This window comes from Anser anser, assembly GCF_964211835.1.
Source record: "Anser anser genome assembly, chromosome: 2".
Lineage (NCBI taxonomy): Eukaryota > Metazoa > Chordata > Aves > Anseriformes > Anatidae > Anser > Anser anser.
This window is the reverse complement of record NC_139721.1, coordinates 135,655,075-135,682,275: the sequence shown is the minus strand read 5'-3', so window position 1 is coordinate 135,682,275 and position 27,201 is coordinate 135,655,075. Positions and strand designations below refer to the sequence as shown.

General features: G+C 35.8%; 1 protein-coding gene and 1 long non-coding RNA gene across 3 annotated transcripts in view; one reads left to right on the top strand and one right to left on the bottom strand.

Annotated features, from left to right (window-relative positions):
* Positions 1–21,211, bottom strand: part of COL28A1 (collagen type XXVIII alpha 1 chain) — a 64,960-nt gene extending 43,749 nt beyond the window's left edge. The window contains exons 1-11 of one of the 2 annotated variants that reach the window (XM_083826911.1): positions 20,885–21,210; positions 19,837–19,993; positions 18,691–19,250; positions 16,926–16,946; positions 16,220–16,276; positions 14,825–14,878; positions 14,243–14,284; positions 13,514–13,540; positions 12,503–12,547; positions 9,837–9,881; positions 9,153–9,206 (exon numbers count right to left, since the gene is read on the bottom strand). In XM_083826911.1, the coding sequence (XP_083683037.1) occupies positions 9,153–9,206; positions 9,837–9,881; positions 12,503–12,547; positions 13,514–13,540; positions 14,243–14,284; positions 14,825–14,878; positions 16,220–16,276; positions 16,926–16,946; positions 18,691–19,250; positions 19,837–19,969 (1,038 nt within the window). In that variant the 5' untranslated portion in view covers positions 19,970–19,993; positions 20,885–21,210. Of the gene's footprint in view, positions 1–9,152; positions 9,207–9,836; positions 9,882–12,502; positions 12,548–13,513; positions 13,541–14,242; positions 14,285–14,824; positions 14,879–16,219; positions 16,277–16,925; positions 16,947–18,690; positions 19,251–19,836; positions 19,994–20,884 lie in introns of both variants that reach the window. The other variant, XM_083826912.1, reaches the window with a different exon arrangement.
* On the top strand, positions 20,012–26,537 carry LOC310895481. The gene is made up of 3 exons (XR_014580729.1): positions 20,012–20,310; positions 22,889–22,962; positions 24,559–26,537. It is a non-coding gene; the product is annotated as an uncharacterized lncRNA (long non-coding RNA).
* Positions 26,538–27,201: the final 664 nt, after the last annotated feature.

Genomic DNA, 27,201 nt, shown 5'->3' with positions numbered 1-27,201 from the left:
TTGATGTTTATATATTATATTCACTTACAATGAAGACCTGCAAATTCAAAGATTATTTAGAATTCCTTATAAATATGATAGTTTGGGAAAATAATTGTTCTAAATAATGGAGAAATTAAAGGGAAAATATCTTCAGGACCTGCCTTTTGCAGGAGTAAGTGCACTAGCTTTAAGTCATAAATGACAGATTGCAGAATAGCTTTGTGAGTTTAGCTATTCAACATGCACTAAGGGTTACTGTGAGGGACACGTTATCCATGGAAATCTCTAGGCAAACTCTAATGCTTGAGATCAGAGTCTTCACCTTCTTTGTAGCCCTCCTTTGGATGCTCTCTAATAGTTTTAGAGTGTGGCACCCAAACTGCACACGGTACTTACGGTGAGACCACACCAGTGCAGAGTAGGGAGGAAAATCCCTTCTCTCAACCTGCTAACAATGCCATGCCTGATGCTCCACAGGATACAGTTGGCCTGTTTTGTTCATAGCTGTTTTTTTTATCTCCTGTGTCTGTTTTGAAACTGACCAGAAAAAAAAAAAAAAAAAAAAATTCCTCAAATGGCCCATCATCTAGACTTCCAGTTCTTCCATGGAATTAATTTGGCATTGAACATGCTGTCCTCTAAATTCAGCTGATCAAAAACAATTTTTATTAACTGTTTCCCATCAGCAGGAAATTTAGGGAAGGCCAAGAATAATACAACTAAAGCTAGCATTTGCATCCTCTTTAATTCTCTTTTCAAGCTCTCTGTTTTAACATCGTTGTACTTTAGCTGAATTTCAGGGCTTTCTGGGATGATTCTGTTTAGACAAGAAGTAGGGAAAATATGTAAGGAAATGTTTATTTCTTTAGAAAATGATATACACTAAGAGCAACATTTTCAGGAGGGTTTTCATGACTTAGAAACGTCCATTTCTTTTCCAACCATAGCAATTTTGACTACTGAATTTCATTAATGCTGACAGATCACAATCAGCTAAGTATTGATGGAAGTTCAGCTTCTGCATCAGCATGTAGAAGTGCATTGGCCGAACGGTACCAGCAAAGTCCAGTGCCCGCTGGTGTGCTCTGCTTCCCAGGCAAAGGCATCCCTATGGGAGCTGCACAGGTAAAACTGTTGTATTAAGGTTTCAGTAGAAAGTTTTGCAAACAAATTTCCATGCATAGAGACACTCTCCAGGACAGAGACACTTCTGCTGTGTTTACCTGCAGCTGTGCTTCTTGCAAAGGTGATCAAGATATACAAAACATGGCTTTTGGAAGAATGTTAAGCAAAGCACAACAGCCTAGTGCCCAAGAAAATTTGCTTTTCAGCTTGTAGCCTCCCATAACTCACTACCAGCTCTTATTTCAGTAGCTCTCTAATTCACTAGTGGAGCTAACAGATACAGCCTCTTGTGGTTTCAGGGTCTGGTTATAATAAAGTTAGGGATGGACTTCTCCACCTCAAGGCAGAGGTGCCTCAGACAGAAAGAATGAGACACAGACCACTGTAAATGCTGGCACTTTTAGAGTGGCAGATTGGAAAACTGACACAACATAAATAGTTGATAATTGCTACCTTCCAACTTCCTGAGTCTGATCAAAAGCCTACTGAAATCAATTCATTTTGATTCAAAAGGCTTTGGTCAACTTGGTTTCTTTGTAGGAATAGGGAAGTCCATAAGGTGACAAAGCAGTTGCTTTGGCTTTTCTCTCTCCTCCTTTATCCATTGCCACTAAGAATCTCTCCCAGTACTCTTTTTAGTATTTTGCAAGATTTACTTAAAACATGCTAGTGTGGTTACCATTCCTCCTACTAAACTCACATGCTGACAAGATGATCTGGCTTTGACAGCTGCTGGAGGTGGATCCCCACTCTGGCTTCCAGCCTGAGCAGCCATAGGCTCCAAGAGGAAACACACATACACAAGAGGTGCCCTCTCCCACTGCTACTGCAAGAAATGGTGCACACATATTCACACACAAGCCAGCTGTAGCTGCTGCTGGACTCACTGTTTGTTTTCCCTACAGGCAGAGCTGTAGATTCATGTTTTGACGAGGTGCTTCACTCCTGTGCCCTCTCACTCATTCATTCACACAGGTATGGGGTGGCAGCCATGGCCAGGCAGTGAGCAAAGTGTTAGCTTTTCAAACTCTCAGTCGTCATCTCTACCACGGAAAAGGCAGCCTGGGGTGTGTGTTGTGCCAGGATGAATTAGCATGCCACAGAGAAAAAATGCAAAAGATATGTGCAAACTTGAAATATATTACATAAATATACCAGATTCCAAAACAACAACAACAACAACAAAGGAAAAAGAAAACCAAAAGCCAAAACCAAGACAGCAGCATGCTAGCCTACTAGGCATAAGTAGGCTACTTTCAATACAGCGAAAGCCACTAATCACACTAGCTACATTTGTCAAAACTAAACCTAAGAAATCGTGTAGGAACTTGTTCCATTCTGAAAAACAATGTTTGGTAAATAACATCCTCCTAACTCAGCTGAAATAATAAACCATACCCCTTTGTTGTATTTGGAAAGTGTCTTCCAATTTTTTTTTGGCCTGTTGTCCAAACAGACATCGTGTTTCATATCTATTTCTGACAGCTTCTGACAGAACTTTCCAAGGACAATAACTCTGAGGAATGCTTCCTATTACAATTTATTTCTTCCTGCCCAAGTTTACCCACATGCTAGGGCTATGCTAATGCATGCACTGTCTTGATGGCAGTCCCAGAGAAGTTAACATTTTTCCAAAAGCTCTTCTTTAACCACGATGAAAACATTATCTAGTTTTTTTTTTTTCTCTCCAATAACTGATGTCCTTTAACCAGCTTCGGAGCAGCTTTTTAGTTTGTTTGTTTTTCAGTAGGTACTGGTGCAGACACTGTAAGTAGGCATTATAATAAAAAGAATGTAGAATAGCATGAAAATTTTGGTTTTGTTAAATGTTTTACTCCCTGATAGGGGAGGATGTCTGAAGATTAATGAGGGGAAAAAAAAAAAAAAAAAGAGCCTTTTTCCAGACAAGGTGCAAAATTGGAAACTTAAACTATTTCTACCTGTTTTAAAGACTATATATCAATCATATGTTCATATGGCTATTAGCAAGCCTCTCTTTTATCTTCTACATAGTGCTACAAGAAATGTGAAATTTATTAAAACAACAGAGCACTGCCAATAATAACATTACCTACACTCAGAAGGAAAATTCTACTTTTCAAAATAGCTTCTTTGTAATCATTCTCTTTGTTTAACATTCCACTCAAATCCTTTTTTCTCTTTCTATTGGGATTTTCCTTCAAGTTGCATTTAATATCAGCTAGAGCAATAGGAAGGAAAATTTCACTTCATCTGAGATCAACATTTTTACATATTAAAATTGTACCATTTTAAGCTTGGAAAATACATAACAGTCTACCCCCCAGCAAACAGTTTGCTATGTTATGATGAATACCAGTTAGTGCCAGCATAAATGGCTTCTTTACTTTTAGGAAAGCACATACACACTGCAAGGCACAAAAAGTCTGTATGTCAGAGTCGATATTAATGACTAAGATATAACAAATAAGCTATAATGAAAAATACACTTTCAAATATGATGATCTTTTTGAACATTTGAAACAACAATGGAAGCAGATACAGATATTTAATATATATTACTGATATTTCATATTTCTAAGGTAGTTGTGCTACATTGAAACTATACTTCTTTATAGAGAAACTGGATTTTTCAGTCTCCTGGGAAACATATAACTTGCCAGATAAGTAAGGAAAGAATTTGTAAGTCATGAGAGAAGCAGGAACCCTTAGCAGTTCATTCTGGGACACATTTTCAGGGAAATCTGCAACAAGGGATTTTTCATAGAAGCATTATCCCAAGATGTTTTCATGGAAATAAGTGCTTTGAATACCCACATTCAAACTCAACTATCTCCTTAAAAGTCTGAATACACATCTGTTCTTACAACTTTAGCTGGTAATTCTTTGAGAGTTTTTGTTAAAAGCACTCACTTTAACAGTGGCTTTTAAAGAATGTGTTGTTCTCAATCTTTCCATGAATATATCAGGGTTTATAGAAATGTGTTATTTATTGCCAGTAGCTGGTCTAAGAGTTTAAGCAAACAAACCCAGTGTTATTTTTGAAATGATAACCATACAAATTCCCTGTTCATTACTTCCTTATGAGTGGCTACCTTAGCCACACAGGTCATGTCCACTTCCTGATTTTATGCCCCAACTTTATAATGTGTAACCAAATCATTCTGTTTGTAAATTGTCCACTGAACTTTTGAAAATTCAGTCCCTCACTAATAGATTTTCAAAATTGCCTTGAATACAAACACTCTTACAGAACCTCACTTGTGCAATTTTACAGAATGTGCTTTTTTAGATATTAAAAAAATAAGCAAGTATCTAAATCAATTAATGAAAAGCTCAGTAATGGGCATATGCATGTTGCAAATTCATTTATCTACCTCCAAGAATACTAGGAAAATGTGGATCCGCACATTTTACATTTTCAACCCCAATGAGATACGTTAGCTTTGCAAAAATGTAAGCAGCAAAAACTTAGGACTGAGAAGTTTTCTTGATCAAAATAAATGGCATTACATTCACTCTTAGAATTCCTCTGTTTTCTAGAAAAATCATGGTGATTCTATTTCCTTTTAGAGAGGAAACTAAGATGCACAAATGTTTTCTGTGTTAGAATATTTACATTTTTTTCTATAACCCTTTGTTATTACTATTGAACGGCATAGGTGTCTTCTAATAAGAATATAAGAATATAACATAAGAGGTAACAAATAAATCCGATGCAAGTAAATGTCGTAGCCAGTTACAATGCTATTTTCCTGTATTAGCCAATGCAGATAAGAGATATGTAGAACAGCAGCTCTTAAATCACACAAAGCAGGCTACTAGAAATGTTGGAAGTGAGATGGGATTCTCTTTGGATAATGCTTCTGGACATTGGTGCTTAGGGCAGAATATATTACATTTACAGAGCAAGTAAATGTTTTGTTTTCATCTATAGAGAATACTAACTTTACCTCCTGTGTCCCCTTACGAAAGCCTATGCCTTCCTGTAATAACTTCAATGTGATCTTTGAGAAGCTAGCCTAGCAAAAGCAAACACTACTGATTTAATCAACATACCATCTGTTAACAAGCCATCTAGCCGACTCCTGGCAATCCAGGCAGCAATATAGGATATTACTGGAGCAGAACCAAGCACAGCATGGCTTTTCTCTTTGCTGACTTTATATTTCTAGTACTTTTAATCCTTCTGTAAGTGAGATCCTGTCTTTTCTTTGTTTCTTTGTTTGTCTTTGGGAAACCGTTGTTTGCATCAGCCAGCAAGATCATACTGTAGGCCAACCATGCTTTCATAGTGAGACAAAACACAATCAGTTCTTTACTCATACAAGCTGCAGTTTGACAAGAGTCAAAAATGTCTTTATCACAGGTAAAAGTTACAAATCAAAGTTCTGCAATTTAATTAATTGGGTGTGGTAACTTCAAAAGAACTACAAAAGCTTTTTCTTTTTCTTTTTCATTTTTTATTTTTCTTTATATGTTCTACAGCTGGATAGAGTATGTAGTACGCTTTGATGTAAGTTTTTGTTTCACGTTAGAATGCAGATAATATGTTGTGGTTGATGAAGCTGAAGTATGCCTTAAAGTGAATGACCTTCAGCAAAGTTGTAAGAAAATATAAAGCACAGCCGTGAATGGTATTCTTTCTTGGTATTTTAAGTTAGCGAGAGAGAGAGAAAAGATAATCTAGACGTTGGCATTAACAATATAATTGCTCTTTCGTAAATTTAACGTCTTCCTAGTGAAACATCACTGATAAACACCAGAAAGTCAGTACAAAAAAAAAAAAAAGAAAAAAAAAACAACAAACAAACAAACAAAAAAACGGAACAGGGAACAGGCCCAAAATGACTGCTCTAGAAGACAAGAGATACAGAGTGAAATTAGCCAGTTCCCAATTCCTAACTATTAATAAAATTTCCTGTTCCTCTCTAATGTTTTTCTTTTAAAATGATCATCTTTTATAATGAGTTGTAAGTTTCCTGTTATCATGTAAGTTCAACATTTGGTTAAATATAAATATATTTAGTCAGGGAAATAAATAATAATATGGCATAAGGAAAAGATGAGTTAACATGTATTATTATTTATATAGAAGCAGGGTTTAAATTTGTCATTTTAAATGTCTCAGCATCTTTATGGAAAAAGTTTATATAGTAATAAAACTATTTAGATTTATTTGAGATGCTATAACTTTGCAGAAACGCAAATAGAGAAAGCTTTTTAAAATTTTACTTAATAACAAAAGCTGGTTTTAGTTAATATCACTGAACTGTGTTCTATGCAGCATATAGGCTGTTCTACAAATTCATATATGACCTTGGAAAGAAGGCAAAAGTAAGGTGACACAGTTTAGTTTTGTAATAAAGAGGTTATTTCAGATAAGGGCTAATTGCAAAGTGCATCAGAAAGACTTTCAGAGATTTAAGATGTGGTTCAGCTTCATATGAACACCCCTAAACTTTGGTGTCTACATGGAAACAGGCTACAAGTGGAAAGCTGTTCAATGTAAGTTGTGGGACTTTGCAAACAATTCAACTGAGCACTGGCAATACAATAAGGCAGCCTCATATTGTGCAAACAGCAAGAATTATACACTGACAGATTAGGCAGCATTTTAAGAGAGAATAAGAGAATGCAGATGGATAACAAAGGAAATAAGTAATGAAAAGTTCCTTCTAGTAATTTCTTGGATGATGTTTCTGGACTCTATGCTACATTGCTTCAGACATATCAAATTTAAGCAAATAAATTAAAGTTGCAAAACCAGCAACCTTCTCCTGCTGGTGTCTGCCAGAGCCAGCAGCACAGACGACACCATCCCCAACTGTGTCCGCCACCCAGCACTGCAAAGCAGAAGGGTTATGGCACAGCATTATGGTCAGGGGTGGACTGAACTGGCCAGATATTTGAGTGAACTGTAGACTTCACAAATGAGACCCAAAACATCTGTAGGCTGAGCTTGATCTGGAGTTTATATTTTTAGGAACTGAATCTCTCCTTTCAAACCTCAACATGGCCCACCAACAATGAATATAAATGTTCAGCAGTGGTGTTCTGCATTATGTCATATTGATACTAATGCCATGAAACTGCCTTCAGCTCTGCTAAACCAGGGTGAAGTCACTAGCTCGGCTCAATAAGCAGAAAGTATTAGCATGGAAAGGCCACGGGTACAAGGAAGTGCACTAAGAATAGCCTTACTTATTTTATACGAGATGGTTATAAATAACTGCTACTTTTCAGATATATTGTATTATGTGTCATGAAAACTAATTTTAAAAGAGCAATTGACTAATCTTTCTGTAAAGACAAAAGATATTGGAAAGATCGCTATGTGTCTGAACCAAAAAAGGCCTTGACCTTTACCAGCTGAATGGGTGTTTATTAAGCTATGAAGAACTACTGATTATCTGTAGTGATCATTGAAAAATTTTTCACTCATCTCAGATAAGCTCCAAAATGCCAAAGGTTGGCTTTGGCACTAGGTAGGGTCAAGAGATAACCTCTAAACATACCTATGTTTCCTCTATATTCTTTAGCTTTAAGTATAATTACATAAGTGCAATTAAACTCATCTGAGAGTGTTTTTATTATCATAGATGTCTGAGCCTGAAAAACCTCGGCTAGAGATCTTAGTCAGCAAGTTGCTGAGTTGGAAGCTGAAAAACAAGGAAACTTTCATACTGAAAGTCTGCAGCAAAAATGAAGAGGCCATAAATATTGCACCCAGGTAGAAGAATTATAGAAAGCCAGCTACAGGTATTTTACAGATAGGTAAGTGTATAAAAAGACTGACAGAACAACAAATAACATATTACAAATATGGTTTAGTGTACAACAAAAGTATCTACAGCACTATCTTGGACTCATCAGTGTGAAATGACAGATAAAAAAAATTACTGTCATTTGCCGCACTGAAATTAAAGAGAGGCATGACTTTTCCACCACATTCATGAATAGCTTCTTTCAGACCCTTTATCCTCTTTCTTTCCTCACTTCTGAAATATTCTGTAGCAATTTTCCTAATCAAGCATTTTGTGAAAAGATGAAGACCCAAGAAGTATGAAAAAGCACTTGTCAGGAAGAGGAAAATCATGGTGGATGCCAGTATTTCAACCTTTTTACCATAAATATTTCCCACATCTAAGTTTATTTCTGTGAATCTTCAAATTAACTTGTTGCCTAAGAAACAAAACATGAATGTATAAATGTTGCATCCTTGGCAAATTGTTCTATGTGAATTCAGTTGCCTTGTAAAACTTAGATATGGCATTCTACTATTCATGCAGTGGTAAAATGTCCTTGTCATTACACCCCATATTTTCAAACTGATACATAAAAGATCTTTCTGTACCGAACAATGATGTTAATAACTGTCCTGTGGGCAAGATAACTGTATTCACATAAAGCAGTTTGCCAAAGGTTTGAAAGTCAGAAGGCTGCCTAAATTAACCGGATACCTTACCCATTTTTTTTTGCCCGACAAGCTGTAGTCATTATCTCCACATGATCTATTTTCAATATAACTAAGGCATTAATCGTCACCAATTCTTACACCCTTATCAATTTTAAAGTTGTCCTGAGCTTTTACAGTATATAAGCAATATAAAAGATAACTTTAAAAACTCAATCTCAATATTTTATAACCTCCATCTAAAATCACTTACAGTGTTTAAGCACAAGGCGTTTTACTCAAAGATATTCTAGAGAAAACTTCCCAAGTGATGGCAGAAACAAAGACATATTCAGATGGTTTAAGTTCCAAATTCAGTTGCCGTGGCTCTAGGTCCCTAGTAGCACCCAACTGTGGCCCTACAAAATGCTCTCCCAAGCTCTGATGGCTGGGCTCAAGGACCCAGGTGGAGCTGTATGTCCCAATGAGACAAAGCCTACATACCACAATGACACTACTGTGCACCATGCAGGTGATCTACGTAATTTTTGTGCAAGGGACAGCACTAAAAAAACCTACTGAGGAAAAAAGTGCAGTATAAAGATTCCATGTGGATTTTCTGCATCCTCTCTCCTTATATAACACCTACACATACACAACTACATCTTACCTTGCTGCCTTGAATGCCCTTCAGGCCTGGCTCACCTGGAGGTCCACTGACACCCTACACAAAAGTCAAAGTAGAGAATGAGTTTTCTTTGAAGATGCACGTAATGTTTCTCTTGAATTTGGCCTGAACAGGATACAGTAAAATATAGCACAATGCTAAGCTCTGCTTCATATTCTGTAAAGTGTCCAGCATGCTGGAACTCTATTATTAATGTTCATTAACCAATGCTGGCAGAAAAGATACTCCATACGAATTGCATCATTTTTCTTACTCTTTTCCCAGTTTTTTAATTAATCATGTCAGATTTCAGTCTCTCCAACAAAATTCTGTCTCTCTGGCTGCCTTGTATTTCAGGAAGACCATGTTCAGGTTTCCAAGAAACATATAAGATGGATTTAACAAGTTAGGGTATGACTGGGCATGATTTTACACTAAGGGCAAGAGGAGAGCTCTACAGTTGGAAAGCCCAAATGCACCACTCACCTCTGAGAAGTTTTAAGTAGCAGGAGTCAAAAATTTTTCTTTGAAATTTATCTTTAAAAGACAAAATTTGCCAGACTCTGCCATCTTGGTGCCTCAGGCACCAAACATACTGCTCTCCACAGAATTGTCAGGTTGTATGTAGAACAAACTTACAGAAAATAATGTTTTTTCTTTCTATTTCTTACCTTTTAGTTCCCTTACCTGAGGTCCCCGAGGTCCCCTTGGGCCAAAAGGACCTTCCAATCCCTGAGAAAAAATAAGATTCAATTATCATATCAAAAACAAGTTGCAATTACCTGCTACAAAGTATTGAAAACTGCAGTGCACATGTAGTCACCCATCTTTCTCTCTCTGTTCAAGCATTTTCTAAGGAGTCTGTTTTCTCTCCACGATACTGCTGCTCTCCTTCTATATTCTGTATTGTTGGTTACATTCCATTTTCAATAATTGGCTAAAATACTTACAGAACAAACATTGTGTGGATGGCTACTTAACGTCTTAGCTATTTGGTTAACTGGTTGTTCTTTGCCACAGGTCTTGAAATTATATTTCTACCTGTATATTAGATACAGAATTCTTATTAAAAAATAAATAAAAATTATAGTGCTTATACCAGAGGAACTTCAGCTAATTTTGTCTCAGTAACCTAAACTATAGCAAGGTAGAATCACACTAATAGTTTGCAAAAATCATTTTAAAATGCCATATTTAATTACTCCATCAGCTGTTATTTCTCCATTTAAAGAGCTGTTACCAGCTACTGCTACTGCAGATAGCTCACAAATCTTTTTGCTGCACTATTTTTCTTCAGTCACCAGAATGCTTTTTCTATGGGATTTCTCTTCCAGTTGACTCAATACTCAGATATAACTTTTCTAATGAAAGAATAGTTCTCAGCAGATGGGGTACCTGTCTTTTCTTTCTTTTAATTACTGATATCTCTGAGTACAGAGGCATCAGCAGGCTGTTGCATTTTTCATAGCACATGGCACATTTTGAACCTCTAATAGCCCTAGCAAATTTATCAGTGACATCTATGCAACCAAACTCCCTCTACTATCTTCATGTACAGATTCAGAAGTTCTAACAATTCTGTACTCCCAGGCATTAGCTCCCAGGCTGAGTGCCAACTGTCATAGAGCGGACAACCCCATGCAGTTCTAGCTCATTTTACAAAAACCACACAAGCCATAGATGGCACGAAAAACAATATTTTGGTGTCATGATACTTTTGGTAGAATAAAAACATATGATTGGAGGCAGTTTTTATTTCAAAGCTGAACACAAACTTTCTGAATTTCAAGCTTTATCAGCTTTTAAAGAAACTGAGACTGATGGCATCAAAGCCTCTGCCAGAGTCAGTTTGATTAGTGGGATGGGAAAGCTGGTGGTGGGGGAATGGAACATCTTCAAATCAGACAGTGCTGCCAATTATGCTTTAATACCCATCTCTGCAGTTTAAAGATCCAGCTTAGGATATTGAAGCTATTCTTCATCCATTCGGGCCCATCTGCTCTGTTTCTGATGATTTTGCCTGGCATAAATTTCTTTCATAAAAAGGAAAAAAAAAAAAAAAAAAAGAATCATTATGTTCTATCTTCTGCATTTTGTAATGTGAAGCTGGGAATTATGGAAGTGACGATAATTCTCATTTGCTCGCTGAATTCTTGAAGTCCGTAATCCATTTTAACATCTGATCCTCTACAGATGTCAAACTTTTTTTTTTTTTTTTAATCACTGTCCTCAACAGAAATGAAACAAGCAAATTTCCAGCAGCCCTGGCATATGGTTTCTACATCCAGATTTTTGGCTGATTAGATTATGTTCTTTGCCAGTTTCTGAACAGCTTCCTTTTATCTTAGTACGCATTTCACATAACCCCATGCTATTTCTCACATATTGCCTGGATAAAGAAGTTAAGAAATTATGGTATTTTTTATTCTTGTAAGAAGGCAACTCTTTCACATTCTTAATAGATGTTTCAGCCTTTTCTGACTCACTTGCTGACATTTTGTACCCCAGTATCTCACAACATACACAAGATCTTTCAATTTTTATTAGTACAATTTATTATTTTCTTTGCAGCAAATACTGCTGCTTTAGATATTTCCTAAAGCCTATCTGAAATTCATCATCAAATAGCAGGTGCCAGAAATAGTGAGCTTTTCAAGTTGGTCTTTGATAATGGCAATCATAACGTGGATGCTAAAACTGAATAAATGTTTTGACAGAACAATCAATTCTTAGCTAGTTGGTAGTACCTAACGCTAAACATAAATCAGTGATTTGTAGAACTTGCACAAGCCTCTTTACATGAACTCAACATACATGATTATCCCTATCAGGACTTCACTATCCTTCCATCTTTTCATTGTAAAATCCATGTAAAATCCACATTCACCTGAATGAATTTTGCACTTCAAGTTAAAAGAAGAGAAACAGATAAAAGTGTAAATACATATCTGCACAGAAGGTCTGACAGACTTCTCCTTAAAGTTGTTCAAGTTGTATAAGAATCTGTTTCCACTGTAATGTAACTACACGCTTGAATTAAAATTTACATTTTAAGGAAAAAGATCTAGTTAACTCTGTAACACCCTCACAGTCCTTTGTAAACAGAGCTTGGTGTTAGTTAGGACAGCCTTCGTTTTAAGTATATGACTACATTTCTTTTGCAAAATGGAAAAAAAATATGGTAAACTGGAGGTTCAGTTTCTATGAACAGGATTTTTAGCGTGAATATACCTCTACTACCAGGGAATGTTCAATTTTTACAGTAATCTTTATGAGCTATGTTTATGAGTATGTCACATGATTTTCTAATATCTCCATCAGCATGCAATAGTTTAAATAAAAATTGTACTTACTCTTTCGCCTTTTATTCCTGGGGATCCACATTCCCCTCTTTCACCCTTAATAAGAAATTAATAGGTTAGCAACTAAACAAGACTTCTTGATTACATCAGGGGAATTAAAGACTGTGCAAGCAGTTCAGCAGTAAAAGAGGTTTAGTAGATTTTGAGGACCTGAGAGTTGCATCCTTAGATGCCACTGTGGAAGATATGGTGTGCTGTACTTATGATGCATGCTTTTGCTCCCTGAAAATACCTACAAAATTTCCAACCTACATAGCAAAAGGGTAATGTATTAAAATCTAATACGCTTTTCTGTATTTTTCCACCTTGCTGTGCTGTCTCCAGAGAGCCTGTCTCTCTATATATTTTAATTTCATTACTGTGATGTTCAAGATTTTCCTGAGTAACAATTACGAGATTGTATGAATGGAATGAAGAAATAGAATTACTTGTCAAAATGGGATTATCTCCATTTCTCTAATGGCCATGATGGTTAAGACTGCTATGATAATTTTGGCTTTGGCATTAGACAAGTCACTGAACTATATAATTTTTTAGCTCCTTGGAGAGCCTATCTTGATATTTGGTTTGGCCAAGCATTAGCTCTTTAGAGAGACAGTTAGCTTCCTTGTGGTAAGTTTTTTAAAAGCTCCCAAGTGACACATCTTTTTTATTTGTAATATACAATTTCACATTCTTTCTATTTAATTTGTTCTTTGATCCTCATCTTTCTTATTCTTCTGAGCAGCTTTATTTCTGGTCTTTTGACATTTTTCATTTTATATTTAGATTGTATTTTTAACCTTTTACTTTTTATTTATTCATTTATGTATTTATTTTAATTCCAACAAGCCACTATGCAAATTTAGGTAAATTACGTAAATTATGACTTTACTTCCAGGAATTGCACTGGGAGCTCTCATGACAAAAAGACGAGACTAGCTCTTGTTTCCATTTTTTCACATACACTGTCAACAAATGACAATCCATTCTTACACTACTTCCATTCTGTAAAAATCTTACCTTTTCACCCTTATAGCCAGGAGCTCCCTGTTTGAAAAAATGAAAAAAAGGGGGGGGGGGGGGTGGAATCATAAAAGAGAATGCACAGGCATAACACACTGTTAATTTACATAGGAAAAAACAGTAAAGAATTATGTTTAAGAAGTTTAACTATTCATGAAAATAAAATATCTCTCTGGAATACCTCATTTAACTTGTAATTATCTGAAAATTCAGAAATGTGTACTTTTTCCTCATAACACTGGACATAAATGTGCCAGATTAGCAGTCTTATTAGATATACACTACCATTTTAAAAGGATTTTTAAACTGAACTGATCTTTTTTATGGAGCAGTGTTAATCTTTCTACTGCGAATCAACAAGAATTCAAGCTTAGAAATATTAGATATCAGAAGCCAGAACTACCTAGATGCTGTTAGTGATGACATCTTCAGTTTCTTCAGGAAAATTATAATGCAAGTCAATGCAAAATCACCTAGCACCAGAAGTTCCTTTTGTCTGTAGCATCGTAACTCTACAATTAAGCACGTGGTTAGACTAAAGCAATTTTTAATGTGTTTTCCTCAGTATAGATGCTTCTCTAAACTAGAACTTAGTTTAGGTGTTCTAAATAATTCTGTAAAGTGGATGTGTGAAAAATTGAAAGAAAAAAAAAGTTTGTTTTCAATTCAGTGGAGTTAAACTGTTGTATCCTGTGATGTCACTGTGATAACTGTGATGTCACATACCTCTTCACCTTTTTCTCCATGATCTCCTTTTTGAGCATCACCCTATTGGAAGCAAAGGAATATAATTGAAATATATAGGGCTTTTTTATTTATTACTATCACACTAAAACCTAGAACACTGTTTAAGGATCAGAAAATGCTTTTCCTATTTAGGAACATCCCACTTCCTCCCACAGTCAAGAACACACCAGTTCCCAAACATTAACACAGTCAACTACTGTCAGTAGATGACAGAAATCTCAGTCACCAGAGCAAGCTGCTCCATACAAGGGATTTGTGTACCGTCAGAAAGCTCTGTGGAGCTTAATGAGCCTTCAGACAGATGCAGAGATCTCTGCTAATAGAGAAATACTTGAATGATAGGCATTGTTAACTTGGTAGTAGTTTAGTTTCAAATTTTTCTTTCTGCCTCCTGAAGCAGCTAACTAAAAATCTCTCACAGCAAAAGTCAATCTTTTAAATCACATTTTACCGTACCTCTTCTTTGCTATTTTCACCTGTATGGTTTGTACAAAACTGGATAGAAATTTGCTTTGTTGCTTTTTGTTTAATTCTGTGTTTGTTTGTTTAAACTCTCTTTACCTTGTTTCCTTTTGGTCCAGGCTCACCTTTTTCCCCCCTGTTTCCAGCACTGCCCTGAAACAAAGCAGGAAAATGTTATTATGATTGTATGGAAAGAATTCCCTGTTCCTCTAAGACTGCAGCTTTGGGGCAGGCCAAAATTATTCTTGAATAAGTTAAGGTATAAATCCATACTGATTGAGGTATGGCACATGTGGCACTATTTTCACTTAGTTAAAAAATTATAAGGTAACTGTGATTTATTTATTTATTTATTTGTCAATGTTCAATGATAAATACATTTTCTACCTTCAACTTTAGCAAAACAGAACATTTCAAAGTCTAAACAGCAAGGTGTCACAGAAAACATGATACAGTTTCTCCTCCCTATTTTTACAGATGTACCCATCACTATCTGTTCCCCTCTACTTCACAAAAGCTGTGCATAGAACATCTTAGTGTCGATATTCATCAGCTCTAAAATAAAAAATTAGTAGACACCCTTAGATCTGTTTGGAGGATCATGAAGGCGTGGAATAGAAAGCTCAGTGTATACATATACATACATATAAACTAATTTATATGTACATATGTATATATATGTATAAAAATTGTATATTAAATTAGGTTACATCTAATCACTTTGCATAAAATACCTAAAAATTTCTGGATCTTAAATTATCAACTGGAAGAAGGGGTTTTAGTTCCAGGTGGACATTATCCAGAGGCAAAAGACTGGATGATAGGCCCTGCTGTCATAACCTGCTATGGATGTTTGGTCAGTTGCTTGGGGTCCAGGGAGAAAGGTAAAACCATTTATATGTACCTTGGCTGTCTCTGGGGAAGCTATTAAAGATACAAAAGGGATCAGAGAGGTCATACGCTCTGAACTCTCACTTCTCTGTTCTTTACCAGAGTCAAGAAACAGTTATGTGCTAAAGTGGTACAAGAGACAAGCGAGTGTCAGAGGCAGAGTTTTAGACTTTTCTTCACATATGCCATCACTCTCAATCTTTTGAACCTTTATACCTACACAAATAGAAACTGCTGGTGGAAACAACCCTTTGTCTAACAGACCTTTTCTTCCTTGTATCAAGTTTCAAAAATAACTTCTTGATTTGGGATTCAAAATCACGCATAGAATGTTTACCCAGTAATATAAATGTGTTTCCAAGGCAGTATGTGATTATAGATAGATACATATATCTATTTATTTATTTATTTTAGCTCTTAAAATGTCAGTGGCCTTTCAGGAGATTTCAGTGATATGCTATGATACATTACTTTTGCTTACCCTATATGCACAGCTAATGTCCTGCTTTTATAGACATAGTAACCCATTATAGTATTTTGAATCATTGATCTCAATGATTAAAACATAAATTTCCAAGGTTTTTCAAGTGAATGCATACTTACAGGATCACCTTTGTCTCCTTTTATTCCCTTTTCACACACACAGTTCTTCTGCATACACTAAAAGGTTGATAGAAACATTAAGTAGAACATTTCCAAATGTATTATTTCAAATTTTGTAAGCAAAAAATCTGCTTTTGCCTAGCGACATGGTACAGAACATAAAAATAAATAATATGCTAATAACTATCTCCTTTATAATCAACATTACACTTCTGTATAGCTCCACCAAAATCAGCTGTTTCAATCCCAAACTTTATTTATTACACAAACAAATAAATCAATTACTATTGTAACTACAAATATTTAAGGTTGCGTATACCTAGTTTATAATGGTGTGAAATCTTATGCAATTTCTGGACAATTTTGACATTGCTATTTTTTTCTAATGTGACAACTAATGAACTTTCATGTGTTATACCAGTCTTACTCCACTTCGTTAGGAAGGGTTCTTTATGCCTTTAGGCCTTACTACTGACATTACCCAATAACAAACAGAAGCTGTAGATTTATCAGGAACAGGGGGGCAGAAATGGATAAAAATGTGAACAAAAGCAACCATGGTAGGAAACTCTACTCAGGAAAGGAAGGGTGGTTAATCTTACAGCACTGATGCATCACAGGAGAAGCAGAGATCAAGAGAAAAAGATATGCTCTGGTATTAATAAGAGTAATCAAGAGTAATAAGAGTAAAACTCAAAAAAACTACCTGCTTCTGAAGTAAGGCTTCCTGGAAAGAAAGAAAAAATATATATATATATTATTTCCATATAGATTTCATTTAGCAGTGTAGTAATTTAACCATTTTTCCTCTCTAGTTTACAGAATTTGCAAGGTGAATGGTAAAGAAGGTGAACACCTTCAAGCATCATCCCTTTCTTACATGGTTAATTACCAGTCTATGCAACCGGTCATACAAGAAAGGATTCTCTGGTATGAGGAGGGAGTTGCTCCATCTGACCCACAATGACCAGAAAGCAAATGGACAGCTAAATAGACAATATTAAGAATCAAAGCTAAGAATGGGAATATGAAAAGACTAATGAGCAATGGAAGCTCTTACAAGGATAATAAGTATGGGAAGGACTCAATGTTTTTATCAGTGTTATGCATGACATCAATAAGCTTTTAAAGTCTTAACGTGCTCACAGACACGCTCCATGTGCTGGGAAATACCCTACCCTTCAATGGTTATGACAGCAGCTGTGCTATTATTGTCCAAGCACACAACTCCTTGGAGAACATCTGGAAGGAGGAAGCTCCCTCAGTCCTGACTATTAATGTGACAGAGACATACACCACAAAAACATTCTTCCCCAGAGCACCATTCCCTGAGATCTCTGGAAAGAGTTTTCATTCTCTAAATGTATAACTTCACAGGTATACACGTGTAACAACATGAAATATTTTAGAAATGCCTTTTGCTGCCTATATCTGTGAGATCTCTAGCCATGTGCACAACCTAGTCATTTGTTTTCAAACATACCAGCTAGCAAGTTTCCATTTCTGATTTTAAATTTTCCAAATCAGTTTTACCACCCTCAAGAGAATAATAAAAAAAGACATAAATTCTGTATTGACTATTCCCTTAATTGAATTCCCTAGTGAATTTTCTAAAAATTATTTTCCTCCAAATTATCTTAATTTATTATGTGCAAAGTCTTCTCTTACTCGAAAGTACTTTCTAGCATTTTAAAAAACAAGGGGTTCCTAGGCCACCCTAACACTTTGCACATTAGTGCTTAAAAGCCAGAAAGATCATGTCCAGCTGATATCTATCTTACTGCAACACTTTTGTTTCTCCTAAACTAAGAAATTAATTAAGCAGTATTTCTTACATTTTCTTATGTGTGTCTTATGTTGCGATAGAAGGGCAGAGAGCTAGGTGCCCTTAAATAAATAGAGTGGTAGATTTAGAGTATTTTGGAAACCTGATCCCACTGAAGTCAATAACAAAAAATTCCTGTTGCTTCAGCAGACTTTCCTGAACTGCAGTGGTGAAGGCACCAGCTTTTGACATATTCCAGTGACTTCAGTAGACATACTTCAATACAATCTGTAAAGAGAAGTCTGCTCACATCTCTTCAGGATCAGGATCATACTGCTTTTGTTTGTTACCTCTTATATCTGCCATGAAATTTGAAAGTTGATCACTCTGAGTCCAGAATGAATAGTTCTATCACTACTCTGAGTAGTAGAGTTACAAGCCTTGACTATGGTCAAACTAAATTGTCAATCTTAAGTTGGTTCTCAAGCCAATAGTTACTGACCTTCTCTGCTACCAACCATGGAGCCCATCTCATGCAGACATCCCACACAATGTTTAAAATCTTCCTGAAATCCCAAGCCTGAGGTCAGCTCCAGACCCCGTTTGACCTGCAAGTCTCTGCACTGGGTTCAGGACTTATCTATCAAAGTTAAATGAAATCTGCCATGGATAGATGGGGAACAAGATTACAATCAGCATTACTTACCAGCTCTGATGCTACATCATCTATCAAGTTATTATCATCCAGGCATAAGACTTGTTTAGAAGATGAATCACCAGATATCATACGCAATTTTTCTTCTTGAACGTTTTTCTTAGAAAGGCCAATGGTGAAAAAATATATTCCAAGACTCCTAGCTGCTGCAGCTATACCCTGGATATTAGGGCTGTTTGGATGATCCACACCATCAGTCATCAAAAAAGCCACTTTTGCACTTCTTTTACGACCTTCAGTTTTAAGCAGCTGAGTGGCATTGGAAATTGCATAATAGGAGTAGGTTCCATGGCCAATGAAGCCCAGAGCCTTGATTTTCTCTTTAAAATTCTGCACATTTTTCCATGCTGTAAAGGGAAGATCAATGCTGACTGTGCTGCTGAACTGCATACCTGCTAGTCTGATATTGTACTTCTGAGATTTAACTGGTTTCATCTGGAAAATGTTGTCAGTTAAGTTTTGAATAAAATTCTTCTGTAAATTAAACAACTGATTTTTGGCACTTTCTGAACTGTCCAAGATAAAGACTATATCAATTAGACACATATCACCTGTAATGAAACAAGAAAGTTTTATGAGTGATGGGCACACCTGCATGACAGATTTCAGATAATTCTCTGCAACAAACCCAGTCCTAAAGCCATTTCCCAAATAATTCCTGTCTTTCCAGTAAAAATTCCAAGAAGAAATTTCATTGTAAATGCCAAGAAAGTCTACTGAAGTCAAGTAATTTGATTTAATCTAATTTAATTCATACGAGTATTATTAAAGATGTCTATAGACTAAGACTTTCATAGCAGTATTATTAAAGGTCTATAGACAAAGACTTTCAGATTAGGGTCTTAATGGGGTTGTGTCAGCATTTTAATTGAATTTGTATAATTTTTCCACATGCAATTTCAAATAGGCTACTTATTACTTATCTTAAAAGAGGTATGAGGGTCAATGAAAATCATAGGTCCAAGTGGAGTGCCTGAACAAGTAAATGTGGGATACACCACTGTTTTGAAGCCCAATAATCAGAATAAATCATATTTTATAAATGCATGCATAAGTTTTCAGTTACTAGTTAATTATCCTGAAATATGAGGAGGCATGCAACATGGTCAGTCAGAAAATTTAAGAAAACTGTTTTACCCTCATCGTTTTGCACAAGAGAATTAGATTTTTTTCCTTTCTTTCTGTTTTGCCCATATACTATCTGGTATGTTGTCATAGCCAGAAGTAAAAAGCAAAAGAAAGAATGTTTGTTCCACATAGTGACTTTCATCCCAAATTAGATGACTTTTCCTTCCTGTTATAAGAAAAAAAATAAATATCTATGAATAATTCATTAATAAATAAAAATAAGTAAATACACATACTTTACAGACAGAATACAGATTTGTGGGAAGCACAATTCTAGAGGCAACATCTAAAAAACTATTATAAAACGTCACGAGGAATGTGATTTAAGCCAAGCAGCCAGTGCAATCCCAGCTGTAGCTCACATGTATATTATAGCCTGTTTTACTGGAGAATAAATACAGGTACAACACAGTGCTCCCTTTTCTTTCTAAAAAATGTCAGTGCTACCTTTACACCTCAGAAAGAAACATCTCAGAAAGAAAGGTAAAAGAAATTTTTATTAACTTATACTGCTTTTAACATATTTTGCTATTAAATTAATTATATGAAAATAGCAGAAATATTATAGAAAACATTGAATATAGTTTGTCTCTAGAAATCCTTAACTGTTAGGAATAAACAGATCTGGGTGTTTTGGAATGAGATAAATTACCCAGGGCTGGAACATCAGTATGAACAATTTCTTATAAAAAACAATAGCTTAGTAGTGAAATTCAGTACATGAATGTATCATTAATATACAAGGCTGTAGTAGAATGTGTGCAGTATTGCCTGTAAAGACAGTATGCTATTATAATGACAATACACACTAATAAAATCAATACTAGAATCTTTAAGTCAGTGATTCAACATATTTCTATAGAAAATTGATATCTATTGAAATAAAAAATGCCTTTAATTCACAGTAATTAATTCTAGAAATCATTAATAACAAATACGTTACATTTAAAAGTCTTTCCTAAATACTATCTCCAACTCCATCAAGCAGTTACATATACAGAATCCATCCGTGTAATGCTCTAAAAATATGAAAAGAATAACTTTATAAGTCTCTTACCTTCAAAGTCATTCAAAGAGCAAACTGTGGACTGAATAAGCTGTCAGTGTAGAAAATATGTCCAGCAGGTCATACTGGAAAGTATATATTTTTTAAGAAAATACAGGAATCTGTACATAGTCTATCCACTTGTAAATGGCTCTACCTTGCATCTAGATCCTTTATGGTCCATTATTCCTGTTTAGTTGACCAATGTTTAAATGAGAACAGTCAGGCACTTAGCCAGTGCTGAGTATTTTGTTAAAGGCACAGTGTCAGTCTAGGAGCACGAGTGTTCTCCCACGTTACCAAACTGAACTTTTACATTAAAATACTTGCTTCTAAACAATTCGCATCTTTATCTATCACTTTGTCAGCTACATCTCTTCAGCTTCTCTACATTAATGTCACAGTACTGGCTAGATCAGAGATGTGACATTAGTATATTATCGCTTACAGAATTTGGTTTGCAAACTTGCCAGGAGCATGAGCACGTCTCAAAGGTGGTAATTGCATTAGCAATTACAATAATAAAAGACAATTAAAAAAAAAAATCTTCCGAGCTGTTTTCCTCAGAATTTTCTAAACCCTCTTAAAGGATCACATGCAGGCAGGTCATCCAAAAATAAGCTGTCATTTTGGTAATATGGGAAGGGAGCAGAAGTACTGCAAGAGAGGACTCAAAGAATAGCCAGGTTCATTGCAATAAAGAGAAATACTGAGAAATCCTCATTTTTGATTTTTTGGTACAGTTACAGACCCTAATATCAGTGTATTTGAATGTCTTATAGGCTAGTGTTTCTCCTAAATCTTCAACAGTTATTGCAATGTTTGATCTCTCTGACCGCAGACACTGAACCAGGTTGTGTTTGACAAGCTATTGCTTTTTTAAAATGGTGTAGATGAACACATTTTCCTATTTCTTTTCAGTTCTCTTGTAGAAAACTGTATGAAAGCATGCTTGTTTTGCTTAAAAAACAGTAATGCAATATGCTAACTAGGATCTTCTAAGTAACCATAGTCCATTTCCTGCTGATCTTATTAAAATTTCAATGAAGGATCTATTGGGAAAGAACAGAGGGGTGGGGATCACTGACCAGTGAGCACAAAAAGGTCTCTGCCTTCATTCAGGCTAGTAGAAGCACTCTTTAGGAAGGGTCTGAAGATGATCAAGGGGCCGGAACACCTCTCCTGCAAAGAAAGGCTGAGAGAGCTGGGGGTGCTCAGCCTAAAGAGAAGGCTCTGGGGTGACCTCATTGCGGATTTTAAGTACTTAAAGGGGACTCATAAAAAAGATGGAGAGCAACTCTTTGCTCAGTCAGATAACGACAGGATGGGGTGGAATGGTTTTAAACTAAAAGAGGAGAGATTTAGATTAGAGGTTAGGAGGAAATTCTTCACTCAGAGGGTGGTGAGGCACTGGCACTGGGTGCCCAGAAAGCTGTGGATGCCCCATCCCTGGAGGTGTTCAAGGCTGGATGGGGCCTTGGCCAACCTGATCTAGTGGGTGGCCACCCCTATGGCAAGGGGGTTGGAAGTAGATGATCTTTAAGTTCCCTTCCAACTCAAGCCATTCTATGATTTTGTGATTCATTTAGCACGGGAGCAAGGTCTCCTCTGTTGTTACAGCCAACATTTTCTGTATCACCTACTTTCTGCTCCTCCATGGGTAGGTCCCTTCTTTTGAAAGATACTCAGCAGGAATTCACAATTTGGCAATAATTGCCGGCACCTCTCAGCTGTGTTGCTACAGAGTGATGCCAGCTCCCCTGTCTCACAAGCCAGTATCTTTCACTGCTGAGCCAAATTAATGACCGTTTGTTGTGCAATGTATAACTTCTTCCAAACTTGCAAATCATTTATGAATGTTCTTCACATTCTGTTCCTGAGGAAAAACAGGAATAGGGCTAGGGGGTTTCCTTTTCCTTCTGAGTGTATATTGTAAATCTTAATTAACAATAAGGTAGAAGAAATTGTTATCATTGAGTGCTGTTTTTGTCTCCATTTTATTCATTTCTGAAAAAGAAAAAGCTATGCAACCAGTTTGGGGAAAGCGGTCTAAAGACATCTATGCAGGAAATTTACTACATAGTAAACAGGTAAATGAATTTACAGATCACTATTTCTGAATCCCTTTGGGTATAACTTTTACGCTAAACAGCTTTAACTTCTTTGAAACTGTAAGTGCTTTATCCCTCCTACGCACAGTTGTGAGTCCACTGTAGCTAGCAAGCCTTATGTTCACACTCCAGCTCTTCTCTGCTTAGTTTGCTTTGGATGTACAATCAGGATCTTTATATTTCTGTAACAGGATTGTAGAATTAGAATTAAGTGTTTTATTTTTTCTCTATTCTTGCCAGTATATAGCTTTATATTCACTTAGAGACCAACTCTAATGGAAGCAATGTCTTCATATAGATACAGCATCATTTTTAACTCAACTACTACTTCTTGCTAAGCTGTTCAGCACTGTTTCAATGGCTGCGCTGAACCAACTACAATTTCAGTTCAGTGCATCTAGATCCCCATGGTACTGAATCTGCCTAAATGCACTCATTCCATGATCACACTAAAGCTCTCGGCTGCAATAAAGGTTTTATCTGTGAAACTTGTCTTGTATTGCTATTGAATTTTGAGTCCTGCAAAAAAAAAATTCCTCAGTTTCTGCATTCATGTTAAATAACTTTTTCTATTGGAAAAAAAAATAAATAAATAAAAATCATATATCGGCTTTATTTCCTTGTACAATACCTGTCCTCTTTAAATACTTCCTGCTATTCTACTTACTGCAACTCAGAAATGATAAAGAAGAAATAAAAATAAACAGAGAGAGGTGAAAAAGATGAGAGAGCTTCTGAATGAAAAGAGACAAATTACGTTACAAATCTTTCACTTGGACAGCCACAAATCAATGTGAGTATGATGCAGATATATAAAACCATGAAAGAAGGTTACTTATTACAAGAATGTCATATGTCAAAAGACTTGAATTTTAGTTCTATTTGGTCAATGTTGTTAACCAAATTTGACTGCCCTAAATTTACTTTTTTTTTCCTTTTTTTTTTTTTGCCACTAAGTTCTTCACTCAATGAGTGAAAGAATTGTAAACTATAAAGAATTTGTAAATTAAATTGTAAACTATAAAGAATTGTAGATTTTTTCCAGCTAGGAAATAGCTAATTGATGTAATTTAAAGTACACATTTTAAATAGTTTTTAAAAACAAAACAAACAAACAAACAAACACTGTACCTAATGCTTCAGTTATCTTAACTCAGTGCCATTGTTATTCACACACTGTGTAAGGTAAGGCCTTTTTAAAACCGGACTGCAATAAACATAGCAAAAGGATCATTTATTTGCTCAATTCAACTTATGTAAACTATAAAAACCTGAGATATTATTCATGCTGTCTAAATTCTGCCCTCTGGTGTATCCTAATGATAATGCATTATGATTACTCATTGGGTGACACATTCAGCATTTGATCAGGACACATTTAGTAAATATGGCTACTGTCTGGGTAAAATATATGTCTCCTTGTAATAGAAGGTTAAAGCTGAAGACTAAGATACTAAAGGACTAAGATACAAGGATTCAAGGAGGGAGGATATCTCCTGGAACAACTGTTTTCACTCTTTAGTTCCTATCTGATTCTGATAAACTAAATACTCATTTCAGATACTTCTCTTTTAGATACACAGACTGGGAGTCCCAGGACCTGATATACGGATGTTAGATATGCAGCATTCTTACTGAACTCTTAATGGAAAATTCAGAAGCAGTTAAACGATCCATGACACCAATCCTACTAAGGATTTCTCAGGATCAACAAAACAAAGTCTTGTGCTCCTAAATCACATAGGTCATAACATCCTAACAGTTTTGTTTGCTTGTTTGTTTGTTTGCTATAAACCACCACCAGCTATAGTGTTGGAGTAAGTCTCACATGCATTAGAAACAGTGAGAGCAAGATTCACCAACAGCAGTGGTAACTGCATGCTATGAAAGAGAAGTTGCAAGTGGAAGTGATTTGTGAGTTATGTATCCTTTTTTGCCACAATTTGTGAACCTCTTACAACTCTTTTCAGGTTACTCAACTAACTCTTCTTCAAACTGTAGAGTTAAAGAAACACATTCTTTTGTTCCCCCTGTGCACACCAAAACAGCAACATTTGCAGTGACTGTGTTTTCTACCTCCTCTCCCTACTCACTATGTAATGATGCCTATAACATTATTGCCATTGGGCAAAAAGCAACATATGCTCTTACTAGTTACACTATATGTTAATAGCATGCTTGCACTATCATTAGGACTCAAGAAATGAGTAAGGTGTCAGGTATTTAAGTTGCTGATTCCCTCATACCTAAAGAACTTCCTCTCAAAATCAAAGTTAGCTAACATGATTATTGAAAGTATTAACTAAACTAATTTCCTATACTTTCCTGTGAAAAGTGTTAGGAACATACAAACTGATCCAATCTTTGTTATAAAAAGAAACAGCAGGTGATTATTGGAAACAGATGTGAAAAAGTCAGTATGTCTGACTCCAACAGTAGCAGAGGAAGTGATATGATGAAAAATGAATAAGCAATGAAATTATAACCATTAAAATACAGACTGCCAAATTTTATCTTCGATATATGATATAGTACTCTATTTGAATTGCTTTTAATTTTTCCACAAATTTTGGCCTACCTCATTTATCAAAATCATTGCTGAGATCCTAAAGATGATCATAATTAAGGAAAAAGTGCTGTGTTTTCATGAAGAAAATGCTTTTAAAATGGAAGGAACATAACGATTAAACCTAAGTAAACTAACTGTTGTACTATTAGACCATGTTTGTGGCTCAAATTAATAAACCCTCTGATATATAACTCATGAAAAATAACTTCTTATGTAATACAAATTCTCCAATATGTTTAGTGGTAAGAAGAAGCAGCCAACAAACAGTAACACAAATGATGGGAAAAGCTACTCCATTCACATGTTTGCAAACTAGAGGTACTGAGTACAGGCAGATTATTAGAAAGATGGAAAAACAATGGTCTATCGTATGTTTTCCTTTAGAAGTTTTGCAAAGCTGTAAAAACGTTGGAAAGACCATTAAAATGATTCAAGAGAGAAAGTAGGAAAACATTTAATCAGGAAGCCAAAAACGTTTCCTTTGTTTTCTTAAAAAAAAAAAAAAGAAGGAAATATGAAAGGCAGCTAAAAGAAAGAATTAAGATCCTGACTCAAACAGAGCCAAAAAAAGAGTAAAAAATGTGGCAGTTAAACATTTCCAGGCCAACTATCAGTGTGTGTATCTGAAGTAGTAAGGTATTCAGAGAGAATCTGAAGTGGTCTAATTAGTATTTCAGCTTGTAATTTCTATTTCAGACAATTTTAAAGAGAGTAATAAGCAAAGGAGAAGAGGTAAAAAGTGTACTGCCTCATGACCTACAGAAAAGCAGGTTCTGAAATGCTGAGCACCGGGGAACAAGGAAATCCTTGTTTTGTGTTTTTCCAGTTAATTTGGAAAAAGCAGTCTTCCCTTTCAGCCACATGACATATGGTTATTAATGCACTGTAAGCAGCACATACAGGCACATCTTCACGGGCCTAGTGCCTGCTGCAGAGACAGGCAGTCAGTGCAGCTGGTCAAGTCACCCCAAACATTGTGCATTGCTTTCACTCCTCCACGTCTGCACAGACAGACTTCGTGATAGACTTGGAGGTGCTGCTGCTTCATCAATTCCAGTGGGTCCCGGGAGCCCAATTTTTCCTTCTTGGACTCTTTGACCCTTAACAAAATGAACATTAGAGTCATTGTTGTTTGAGATGGATCTTCTTTCTACGTCACAGAACAAGACTAATCTCTTTCTTGAAAAATTTGATTTCTTCTTCAAAAAACAAAATTTGGCCCTTTCGAAACTACAGTTTAGCGGAAGTCAACAGTTGGAGTGTTAATTTAGCTTAGGATGCTTGTGCAAATATGAAAATTTGGAATTACATCATATTTAGTTTCAAATCTTAAGGACCTGAATTTGATGCATTAGAAAATAAGAATGTTCATTAAAATCTTACTTTGTAGAGACAGCACTCGGAAACATACTGCAGCCGATTACCTTAGGCCCTTGACTTCTTGTGGCAAGGAGTGCTGGAGGATCATAAAGACCAGGGGGCCTTGCTATCCCTGAAGGTACAAAAAAAAATAGGAGGGTGGTGTTGACTTCAGATAATCTGCTCATTTGTTTCCTCCTTTGGTATTGAAAAGGTATCTAACTATGTTTGTGTTTGATTGGTAAAAATGGCTGTTCCTAAGACCGCTACCACTACTTCCATTGAGAGGA